We start from the raw sequence: 13035 nt of genomic DNA, 5'->3' as shown, positions 1-13035 counted from the left end.
ACTGCAATAAAAGTCCTCAATCTTTCCTCTCCCACATCCACACCGGCTATTCAGAGCATCCTCCTACAGGCCAACCGCAAATTAGAGCAGCATGCCACCCTTCACCTCAAAAAACTATCCAATCTCCTGGTTTCCCACCTCCGGAAAGGCAACTCACTCACCCTTCACAACCTTTCCAGCAAACCTCAACCACCTCTCATTGCACACAAACCCAGTCTCTCCCATCTACTCAGTCTCCCACTTCCAGCTCCACTCCCTCCAAAAACCTCAAAATTCCAAGCAACACAATCTGGCACCACAACACCCTAATTCAGTAGTTAACCTTTCCTCCAAACCTCTCTCCCAATCTGAAACCTCTGTCCTATCCAAAGGCCTCACCTTCAGCCCCACTCCCAGATTCAACCAAACAGCCCTCGTCAAAGATTTACTGTCCTACACTCGTACTCTCTGCTGGAAGTATCACTTTGCCATGAAGAAAAATGATCCTAATCCTACCCCTAATGATCCAACTCCCCAAGACACTATCCAAATTGAACCCTGCCTGGAACAGTTCCGTCCTCCGTCACAGCGGGACCCACCTCCTCTTCCTCAAAATCACCCTCTCCAAACCTTCCAGGAATTTCTGACTTCCAGCCTTGCCTCTCAATCCTTCTTAAAAAACCTTAATCCTACTCCCAACATCACCACTGCTGAAGCCCAGGCTATCCGTGATCTGAAGGCTGACCGGTCCATCATCATTCTTCCGGCGGACAAGGGTTCCACGACCGTGGTACTTGATCGTCGGGAGTATGTGGCTGAGGGACTGCGTCAGCTTTCAGACAACACCACATACACCAAATCCCATGCCACTTTCCTTGATGTTGACCTCCACCTGTCCAATGGCCAGCTTCACACGTCCGTCCACATCAAACCCACCAACAAGCAACAGTACCTCCATTACGACAGCTGCCACCCATTCCACATCAAACGGTCCCTTCCCTACAGCCTAGGTCTTCGTGGCAAACGAATCTGCTCCAGTCCGGAATCCCTGAAGCATTACACCAACAACCTGACAACAGCTTTCGCATCCCGCAACTACCCTCCCGACCTGGTACAGAAGCAAATAACCAGAGCAACTTCCTCATCCTCTCAAACCCAGAACCTCCCACAGAAGAACCACAAAAGTGCCCCACTTGTGACAGGATACTTTCCGGGACTGGATCAGATTCTGAATGTGGCTCTCCAGCAGGGATACGACTTCCTAAAATCCTGCCCAGAAATGAGATCCATCCTTCATGAAATCCTCCCCACTCCACCAAGAGTGTCTTTCCGCCGTCCACCTAACCTTCGTAACCTCTTAGTTCATCCCTATGAAATCCCCAAACCACCTTCCCTACCCTCTGGCTCCTACCCTTGTAACCGCCCCCGGTGTAAAACCTGTCCCATGCACCCTCCCACCACCACCTACTCCAGTCCTGTAACCCGGAAGGTGTACACGATCAAAGGCAGAGCCACGTGTGAAAGCACTCACGTGATCTACCAACTGACCTGCCTACACTGTGACGCATTCTATGTGGGAATGACCAGCAACAAACTGTCCATTCGCATGAATGGACACAAGCAGACAGTGTTTGTTGGTAATGAGGATCACCCTGTGGCTAAACATGCCTTGGTGCACGGCCAGCACATCTTGGCACAGTGTTACAACGTCCGGGTTATCTGGATACTTCCCACTAACACCAACCTATCCGAACTCCGGAGATGGGAACTTGCTCTTCAATATATCCTCTCTTCCCGTTATCCACCAGGCCTCAATCTCCGCTAATTTCAAGTTGCCGCCACTCATACCTCACCTGTCATTCAACAACATCTTTGCCTCTGCACTTCTGCCTCGACTGACATCTCTGCCCAAACTCTTTGTCTTTAAATATGTCTGCTTGTGTCTGTATATGTGTGGATGGATATGTGTGTGTGTGCGAGTGTATACCCGTCCTTTTTTCCCCCTAAGGTAAGTCTTTCCGCTCCCGGGATTGGAATGACTCCTTACCCTCTCCCTTAAAACCCACTTCCTTTCGTCTTTCCCTCTCCTTCCCTCTTTCCTGATGAGGCAACAGTTTGTTGCGAAAGCTTGAATTTTGTGTGTATGTTTGTGTGTCTGTCGACCTGCCAGCACTTTCATTTGGTAAGTCACATCATCTTTGTTTTATATATATATATATATATATATATATATATATATATATATATATATATATATATATATATATATGTGTGTGTGTGTGTGTGTGTGTGTGTGTGTGTGTGTGTGTGTGTGTGTGTGTGTGAGGGGGGAGGGGGTATCCACAGTAAAATAAAAAAAAATAAAAAACACACACACACACACACACACACACACACACACAAGATCATGAGGAGTACTTTTGAACTACATAGATAATCAAATTAGCTGAACTGCTATTCATAAATTAATATTAACTTACTTACTATAAATAATAATTTATATGCATTTGGTGCCACAATTTCCTGTAATTTTGATTGTGTAATTGCTTTTTATATTTTACATTTTGCTACTTATATTAAATCTCACCTTCAGGTTTAGGTGAATGCCCAGTGTACAGTAATCGTGCAATATCAAATCCCTTAACTCTTCTAGCTATGGCTTGGCCAATGCCTCCGAGACCAACAATACCTACTGTTGATTCCTGAAAGTCTTGACCCAGCATCCATTGTGGTTCACTAGTCTCCCACTGCTTGCTGCACAAATATAACACATTTCACTTCTAATGGGTCACTGTATGCACAACTTAAAAATTGTACACAATTTTACATTATATCTGAGACTGGAGAGAAAAAATACAAACTGTACAATATATTATGCATTTTCTTTTGAAAATTTAGTATCTTTCATGGTTGAAGAAACTATTTGAATTTAAATAACAAATAATGGCCTGATCTAGAAATACCTACCATACATTCCATATTACTATGCACATTATCAACAATTTAAAACAAACATGATCCCCATAATTTCATTCTTGACTACTAGGAGGTAAAACGTCCAGAGGTTCTTCAGTGTCAGTCTTACAACAGTACTGTTAAGCTTGTTTACCAGTTCTACAGTGGGACAAGATGGAGATGTGAATAGGCTTTACCAATTAATTCTGGATGTGCTATCATTTACAACAGTGACAATTATCAATGTGGAAAATTATTATGTAGCAGAGCAGGAGGATGTTGAGCTAATCAAAAGATATTCATTAGCACTGTTGTTTATTCAATAATTTTATATATGGAATTTATTGCCAAATTTCTGAGACTATAAATATTAATGTTCGTTTCAGTTCAAATCTTTCAACATGATGTTTCAGGGAGTGAAGTCTCCCTTCGCTTTTCTTATGTGGGATGCTATAAGAAACAGGCTTGAATGGAGATGTGAGCAGCCTTTTGCATTGTAGTAGTTGAATGTATCTCTTCACACTAATGGAGAAAGAGTGACTTGTTTAAAAAACATAGCTGAACTGGCAGTAGCACTTGCAGAATTAGAATGCTATATCCAAATTTTCAATACAATAATACAGCAACTGCATTGAAATTTAAAACAATTTAAATATATTGTTTATTTTTCAGTTCCAGTTGCACTTTTATTTATTTTACAATATGACTAATTTCAATCTTCCTCAATAACCTTCAGACCTATGTAGTACAGTATCCTGATATGTGATTCTGATACAGACACAATGGGTTGCTGATGCATCTATACTGATATGAAGATGATCCAGCAAGATCAAAACTAACAATAACAATAATAATGATGCAACAGGGACTGAAAAATAAATAATATTTTTATTTATTAAAACTGCCAAGAGCTGCATTTGACATCAGTAAGGTCAGGAATGGGGTAAATGACTGGACTGTGGCCAAACCTGGCAGAGGGGCAGCAGATACCAGAGATATTGCAAGTTTGCTAGCTCTAGTCTAGATTTCTTGAAAAGCATCTCTATTCCAGCTAACTAGTATTTTTAGGTTAAGAGCTGGGATTAGTGATGTCACCTGTGATTTAGGCTCTCTGAGGAAAGCTCTTGATAATGAAGATCATAAAGTGATCATTGGTGGTGTCAATAACAGTCTGGATTCTTAATGTGAAAAAAGTGGGGCATCACATGTTTTATGTGTTGACCCTCTCATGATTACACAGCATCTTGCAGGTTGTACATCTAAATGTCTCCAATAAGAGGTTACTTGTACAACTAACTTCCAGAAGCATTCAGTGCAATCAAAGCACCATCTGTCCAATCCCTATGACTTCCAATATTTTTGCTATGTTTCTCAAGGCAAATGTTCCTGAAAGAAGTTGCAGAATGATTATAGCTGCAACAATCAGCGGACAAACACAAAGGCTAACAATCATAACAAATTTAGAGTTTTCCATCACAATTTAAGAACCTTATTAAATACAAGCTTCTCATATCACTACAGAAAACTGAAAAATTTAAAAATATTTCTACAGATGTATTGTGCATAACATAACATTGTTTGGAAGTCACAGACATTGAACAGATGCAATTTGTGTGTGTGTGTGGGGGGGGGGGGGCTTGTAGGCGTGTGTGTGTGTGTGTGTGTGTGTGTGTGTGTGTGTGTGTGTGTGTGTGTTTTTTTAAGGGGTTAGGGGTGCTCAACATCAGGATTGTCAGCACCCACATGAATATCAACTGAAACGAACATGGTTAAAATGTGAGAAAAGAACTACAAGGCGAACTGAGATGACATCACATTCGCTCTCTCCCAATCTCATTCATAATCACCGGCTCTATCATAATAGCTCACAACATGGAAAACAGCACCACGAAAGGGGAGACATGCAAAAACTGTCAGTTAAAACACAATAAGACTAGAGGAAAACAAAGAGAGATTCACAGCAATATGTGGCTGGCTGATCACTTACCAAAAACACAGATGAGCCAGCCACCCTGTAACACATTAGGAACAGCACCCTAAGATTTCAGGGAACAAGTCAGACAATTCACAAAATTTTAAAAGTCTACAACATTTGTTTGTCAACTAAAATAGATGGCAAATCTGACAGCAAATGAGGTGCCACCCTTTGGTCCAAAAATAAATCACAGTCTAGTAAAATGTGGTGCACTGTGATCTGTATGCCACAAGCACCACACATTTGAGGCTCCTCTCACTAGAGCAAGAAGCCATGCATCATAGGGCTAGGGTCTATGCAAAGATGAGTAAGGTGGACATCATCCTGCCTGCTGGTTGGAAGATGCACCCAGATGGTTGCAAGTTATTATCCTATTGCTGAAGGCAGTATAGCAGGAATAGGGTGTGGATATATTTACAACAAGTATAACAACATTCTAGTTCACAGAGCTTTATGTGAACTGAATTGAAAAAAATGTTTCAGTGTTGTACTTCAGTAATAGACTGGCTAGCATACAAGATATCAGTTCTGACTCTATAGGCCTCTAACAGGAAATATTTTAAACTTTATTAAGATATTCTAGAGGGTACTAATAAGACTTAATAGAAATAAAAGTGAATGTAAGTGAAGGTTTCAATATTGCTTTCATCTCTGACTGTCCTGATCAAGGGCACCTAGAGTTACTGACGTCTGGCTTTGGTTTGATACTCTCAGTAACATTCACAATAAAAAAATAGGACACATTCCAATAGCAACTGATAATTTACTTTTAAATTTAACTGCCTTTCATGGACTGACCATGGTGGTCAAATGGCAGCTATAAAGCATCCACATAAATCAGGAATAACTAAGAAGTGAAATATAAAATTTCACAGAATTGTAAATGCTTACTCTTACACTACTCAGAGAAAATTCCTTAGATGAAAAATGTGAAGTAGTTACCAAAGACTCAAAGCAGTAAAGAAATTTAATTCTCCTCTAAAAAATATTATTACTGTATCTAGTTCTATGTAGAGAAAACTTTATTTAATACAGAGGACTAACTATAATCAAGATTTAAAAGTGCAGTACAAACATTATTGTACAATTCTTCTTCACATCATCATAAAGACAAAAACCACATACTATGCACAAAAGATTAAAAAATTCCAAGAACACAGCAACAACAATTTGGAGCATTAATTATGTCTTGGATATTGACTACAAAGAGTATTTAAGAGATTATAAAGTTGACTTACTGGCTAACGATGAATGAAACTACATACCATATTGTCAGGAACAAATATTATCAAAACTCTTTATTCCACAATAATTACAAGAGAGATCAAAGATGAAAACAATGAACTACTTTAAGGTGTCAGCAAAGAAAAAGAAACACAGTTGCTCCCAACACCCACACAAGTTCTCAAGATGTTACTTCGTGAACTTTGAAAGTTCTTTGGCTTGGTAGCATTACTGATGCTTCATATTTGAGAAATCTTGAAGAAGAGAAATTTGTTAACATCGAGTATAGATTCTTTGAGTGTCAGGAAGTCCTTTCTGAAAGTATTTGTATGGAGTATAGTCTTGTATGGAAGTGAAACATGGATGATAACAGTGCAGACAAGAAGAGAATAGAAGCTTTTGAAATGTGGTGCTACAGAAGAATGTTGAAGATTAGATGGGTAGATCATGTAATTAAAGAGGAAGTACTGAACAGAACTGCAGGGAAGAGAAATTTGTGGCACAACCTGAGCAGAAGAAGGGATTGGTTGGTAGGATGCATTCTGAGGCATCAAGGGATCACCAAATTAGTACTGGTGGGAAACATGCAGGGTAAAAAATCATAGAAGGAGAACAAGAGATGAATACATTAAGCAGATTCAGAAGAATGTAGGTTGCAGTAATTACTTGGAGATGAAGGGGCTTTCACAGGATAGAGTAGCATAAAGAGCTGTATCAAACCAGTCTTTGGACTGAAGACCTCAATGACAACAACCACCTTTGAGAGAGCCTTTGTCAAAAAATCAGTCTGCTGCTAGTTGCTACTGATCAAAGCGATTCTGAACTTTCTTGCAATAACAACCTCTCAGATTTAGCAGTGCCTCATTAATGGCTTTTCAATTATCACAGAATACACCTACTGGTTTTTCACAATTTGTGCAGCAAATGCTTAAGGTACATTGCCTCTTTCACTGTTGTTGATAGGGCACTGTATTCAATGTCTGTAGCTGATAGGATATCATTTGTTGCTATTTTGAACTTCATTAGATTGCTGTCCCAGTTAACTTAAAATGTAGCCTATTGTTGACTGAGATCTGGTGTATAATCACCATCATAGAAGCCTTAAATTTTTGTTGATCCACTTATTTAGAAAGTTAGTCCTACACTGAATGTTCCTTTGATATATCACATAATTTGAAGTCCTACATTGAATGTGCCTGTGATATATCACATAATTTGTTTGACTGCTGCCCAGTGAGTTTTTTTTTATAATTGAGAGTTGAACTTGCTTATAGTCCCCACAGCATATGAAATGTCTGCCCTTGTGCCTTAAGCCAAATATAGGAGTGACTCATCAGCTTGCTAATAAAGAATGTGGTGTAACACAAGTTGTTCCTCATCTGTAAGTTATTCCTTCACACAGCTGTAGCTTCAAACCAGGTTTGAGAAGATATGCAACCAGATTGCAGTCTTCCATGCCAAATTTCTTGAGTACTTTTTACAGCATATTTGCCATGATTAATGCTAATCATTCCTTGCATTCTGTCTCCTTTTGCTCTCATGCCAAGATACTTACTGCGTTCGCTAAGACCTCTTGTCTCAAACTGATTCATTAATTGTTTCTTTAGTTCTTTCTTCCGCCAATTATTTCTGTTCAAGGAGATGACCAAGTCATCTGCCTAAACAGCTAGAATGAGTATATTTTGCTTCTCAATTCTGTAATAAATGGATGGATAATATTCTAAGTTCTTTAACTTCATTTTTTCTTAATGTTGCACCTTCTGATACCAAATGTGTGATGTCTGTTTTAGACTATAAATTTCCTTCTTTATTTTACTAACTTCTGTCTCCTTCCATTTCTGCACATAGTATTCAGGTAGATAGATGTAAATTTCTTCATCAAGCTCACCACATAGGGGCATGATTTGAACATTCATGCGTTCAGTGTCAAGATCAAATTCAGCTGTTAAAACTAACAGTTTACAAACTAAAGAATGATGAACAATAGTTGAGAATGTTTCATCAAAGTTCACCCATGGAGTCTGGCAATAACCTTTTGAAATTAAATGAGACTTATAACATTCAGTTTGACCATCTGAAATTTCTTTAACTTTGAACACCGCTTTTGAACTGATTGCCTATCTGCCTGATGGTAAATTTCTCAAAGTCCACATATTGTTTTCTAGTAATGACATGTATTTAAGTCTTCCTTCCATTTTTGAAATCATCACAACTCATTGTTTCTTTATATGAATTTGGCTCAGGAATACTCGCAAAACAAACAAATTCATTATTAAAATATCTGCTGTTCGGTTTTCTTTGACATGATGATTTTCTAGTTTCTGATTGCACAGGTTCTGCATCTGACTGATCAGTGTCCCTATTGATGTTGCCATTTCTGTCTGCCCAGTGTCAGTTCATGCCAATTCAAGATAAAGTGAATATCGATCAACTTCTGCAGGTTGTGTTGATCCTGCTGACTCAATGATGTTATGTAGTGACACTGGCAGGCACTGCCCACACCATTATGAATCAATCACATTTCCCTTTGTGATGAAGTTCTCACAGTTGCATTTTGAATTTTTGATGATCTGTGGTTCATGGACCTTCTTTGGTGAATTTGGATCAGTTAATGTTACACTTTAGACTCTTCACAATATCTAATGAAGATAAGTTCTTTGAATTTGTCTTCTAATTTCATTCAGTTTTCTTTCAATACATGCATAATGTAGCTACAGTTCGTAACTGTTGACTTCTATAACATTTTCATGATGAAACACTTCACACAATCAGCACATTTCACCTACTTCAGTTGGAGTCTCTATTAGTGTTCTGGAGAAAATTGCAACACTTTTGTTGTAAGCAACTGTATGTCATTGAACAATACACACAATCCAAGTAATCTTGTTTGAATAACTGACAGAAAATTGTATTCAAGGCCTGGAAAATGTGCAACATCATTAATAGTCATCATCTTATTTCAGTCAACAACTGCTATTTCAAGATGAACATTTACCTCTGCAATTGCCTCAAGATTGTTGTTATCTGCTACTGCAACTTTTGTATTTGTAGTCATTTCAAAATTGTTGAACAAATTTCTTTTATTCATCACGTGTCACGTACATCTGGAATCTACGTATCGGCCATCACCATGAATATTGATTCTTGAAAACTTCACTAAGTTTTTCTTTGGCCCATTATATCTTGGATATTGACTCCAATAAATCCTTTACGAAATCATAAAGTTGACTTAGTAACGAATTAAGTTCACCAAGACCTCGGCGGGCAGGAATTTCAGTATTTTAAACATAGCTGCACAACGGCAACGGTTCCACGTAATAAAATTATAAACAGCCGACCAGTTGCAAAGGATAAAGAATTCTTTACCTAGGTTTCAACAAATTTAAATTTGTCTTCTTCAGAAGGTGGCAATTTTACATTAGTATGGACTGATGTATCATCGCCGTTTTTACAAATGTCTGCATAGATCCATTTGTCAAAATTAAAATATAGCCCTAAAAATAGGGTTTGTCACGCAAATATAAATTAGTACATGGATGTTGCAGAGCTCACAACCGAGTCGGTTGTGAGTTCTGCAACATCCATGTACTAATTTATATTTATGTGACAAACCCTATTTTAGGGCTATATTTTAATTTTGACAAATGGATCTATGCAGACATTTGTAAAAACGGCGATGATACATCAGTCCATACTAATGTAAAATTGCCACCTTCTGAAGAAGACAAATTTAAATTTGTTGAAACCTAGGTAAAGAATTCTTTATCCTTTGCAACTGGTCGGCTGTTTATAATTTTATTCACCAAGACCATTTGCAAAAACAAAGATTATCAAACTATTCATTTCATTACAATTACAGGAAAGATCAAAGATGATAACAACAAATTATTAGAAAGATCAGCAAAGAGAGAGAGAGAGAGAAAAAGAAAACACAACTGTTCCCAACATTAGGCATGAAATACACAAACACAGTAACACAAATGATATTCAACTCTTTTATGGCAGTTGCAATGAAACAGGTGATATTAAGTTTAAATAGCTGACCATTAATTCAAAATTTTTCATAAGAGTAGTCAAAAATATGGGGAAAAATATCCCATCAAAGGAAAATCTACATTAGTGTCCAAAAGTTAAACCTAATCACAAAAAGAAGATGTACTGCCTTATCAGGATCTACATTTACATAGATACTCCACAAGCTACCATACAGCGTGTGGCAGAGGGTACCCTATACCATTACTGATCATCACCTTTCCTGTTCCACTCGCAAACAAAGTGAGGGAAAAATGACTATATGTCTCCATATGAGCCCTAATTTCTCTTATCTTATCTTTGTGGTCCTTTAGACACAATGTATGTTGGCGGCAGTAGCATCGTTTGGCAGTCAGCCTAAAATGCCAATTCTCTAAATTTTCTCAATTGTGTTCCTTGAAAAGAAAAACGCCTTCCCTCAAGGGATTTCCATTTGATTTCCCAAAGCATCTCTGTAACACTTACATGTTGTTGTTAAAACCTATCAGTAACAAAGCTAGCAGCCTCCCTTTGAATTGTTTTGATGTCTTCTTGCATTGTTTAATTCATAAATTTCGGGCGTATTATAGTATTTGAGAGTTGTAGCATCGCGTTTTAGTACCTGAATAGTGTAAATTCGCGTAGTCGTTTGTCTACTGTTTTGTTTTGAACGGCCAGTGTCGGTTGGTCGCAGTCAGTGTGCTCCCTGCCGCCGTTGGATAAGCAGCTGCAGCAGCAAGTCGTATACTCCTAGCTCACTCATTTGTTACATAGTTTAATTCTTAATTTCTTTGCGTGTTTTTGGTTCTTGCATTGTTTAATTCATAAATTTCGGGAGTATTATAGTATTTGAGAGTTGTAGCATCGCGTTTTAGTACCTGAATAGTGTAAATTCGCGTAGTCGTTTGTCTACTGTTTTGTTTTGAACGGCCAGTGTCGGTTGGTCGCAGTCAGTGTGCTCCCTGCCGCCGTTGGATAAGCAGCTGCAGCAGCAAGTCGTATACTCCTAGCTCACTCATTTGTTACATAGTTTAATTCTTAATTTCTTTGCGTGTTTTTGGTTCTTGCATTGTTTAATCCATAAATTTCGGGAGTATTATAGTATTTGAGAGTTGTAGCATCGCGTTTTAGTACCTGAATAGTGTAAATTCGCGTAGTCGTTTGTCTACTGTTTTGTTTTGAACAGCCAGTGTCGGTTGGTCGCAGTCAGTGTGCTCCCTGCCGCCGTTGGATAAGCAGCTGCAGCAGCAAGTCGTATACTCCTAGCTCACTCATTTGTTACATAGTTTAATTCTTAATTTCTTTGCGTGTTTTTGGTTCTTGCATTGTTTAATTCATAAATTTCGGGCGTATTATAGTATTTGAGAGTTGTAGCATCGCGTTTTAGTACCTGAATAGTGTAAATTCGCGTAGTCTCCTTCCGCCGCCGAGCAGTGTCAGCAGTGTGCAAGTAGCAGCATTACTGCATTTACTAGGCAATCTTGTATTTTAATAACTGTTTAAATTTTGTCGATTTGTTTGCGCTCTCTGTAGATTAGTTCAGACGTTCTTTGCAAAACAGTTTTTAGCATGGATAGGGACTGCAACTGCTGTGTTCGGATGCAGGCTGAGTTGGCATCCCTTCGCTCCCAGCTTCAGGCAGTGTTGGCTTCGGTCACACAGCTTGAGGCTGTTGCCAATGGGCATCACTGTGGGGGTCCGGATGGGGGTTTGTCGGGGACGGCCAGCTCGTCCCACGCATCCCCTGATCGGACTAAGACTGTGGTTGCCCGGGATACTGCCCGAATTGAGGCTGATCCCTCACCTGTGATAGAGTGGGAGGTCGTTTCAAGGTGTGGCAGGGGGCGAAAGACATTCCGGAGGGCTGAACGGAAAGCCTCTCCAGTTTGTCTGACGAACCGGTTTCAGGCTCTGTCTCAGGCTGATACTGATCTTCGGCCTGACATGGCTGCTTGTCCTGTTCCAGACGTTGCCCCTCAGTCTGCAAGATCCGGGCAGTCGCAGAGGGTGGGCTTACTGGTAGTTGGGAGCTCCAACGTCAGGCGCGTAATGGGGCCCCTTAGGGAAATGGCAGCAAGAGAGGGGAAGAAAACCAATGTGCACTCCATGTGCATACCGGGGGGAGTCATTCCAGATGTGGAAAGGGTCCTTCCGGATGCCATGAAGGGTACAGGGTGCACCCATCTGCAGGTGGTCGCTCATGTCGGCACCAATGATGTGTGTCGCTATGGATCGGAGGAAATCCTCTCTGGCTTCCGGCGGCTATCTGATTTGGTGAAGACTGCCAGTCTCGCTAGCGGGATGAAAGCTGAGCTCACCATCTGCAGCATCGTCGACAGGACTGACTGCGGACCTTTGGTACAGAGCCGAGTGGAGGGTCTGAATCAGAGGCTGAGACGGTTCTGCGACCGTGTGGGCTGCAGATTCCTCGACTTGCGCCATAGGGTGGTGGGGTTTCGGGTTCCGCTGGATAGGTCAGGAGTCCACTACACGCAACAAGCGGCTACACGGGTAGCAGGGGTTGTGTGGCGTGGGCTGGGCGGTTTTTTAGGTTAGATGGCCTTGGGCAAGTACAGAAAGGGCAACAGCCTCAACGGGTGCGGGGCAAAGTCAGGACATGCGGGGACCAAGCAGCAATCGGTATTGTAATTGTCAACTGTCGAAGCTGCGTTGGCAAAGTACCGGAACTTCAAGCGCTGATAGAAAGCACCGAAGCTGAAATCGTTATAGGTACAGAAAGCTGGCTTAAGCCAGAGATAAATTCTGCCGAAATTTTTACAAAGGTACAGACGGTGTTTAGAAAGGATAGATTGCATGCAACCGGTGGTGGAGTGTTCGTCGCTGTTAGTAGTAGTTTATCCTGTAGTGAAGTAGAAGTGGATAGTTCCTGT

The 13035-nt window shown here is 40.1% G+C and overlaps 2 protein-coding genes across 3 annotated transcripts in view; one reads left to right on the top strand and one right to left on the bottom strand.

Annotated features, from left to right (window-relative positions):
- The window catches only part of LOC124588738 (glyoxylate reductase/hydroxypyruvate reductase-like), a 93846-nt gene that overhangs the window by 17564 nt on the left and 63247 nt on the right, over window positions 1-13035 (bottom strand). Inside the window, exon 4 of the mRNA XM_047131492.1 lies at window positions 2567-2733. Coding sequence (XP_046987448.1) covers window positions 2567-2733 — 167 coding nt within the window. The remainder of the gene's footprint in view (window positions 1-2566; window positions 2734-13035) is intronic.
- LOC124588807 (ragulator complex protein LAMTOR3) overlaps window positions 1-13035 on the top strand; it is a 107680-nt gene that overhangs the window by 70150 nt on the left and 24495 nt on the right. The gene's annotated exons all lie outside the window — the stretch shown is intronic.

The sequence above is a fragment of the Schistocerca americana genome, chromosome 2 (genome assembly GCF_021461395.2).
Source record: "Schistocerca americana isolate TAMUIC-IGC-003095 chromosome 2, iqSchAmer2.1, whole genome shotgun sequence".
Lineage (NCBI taxonomy): Eukaryota > Metazoa > Arthropoda > Insecta > Orthoptera > Acrididae > Schistocerca > Schistocerca americana.
Note: the sequence above shows the minus strand (reverse complement) of the source record. Positions and strands in the feature narration are given on the sequence as shown.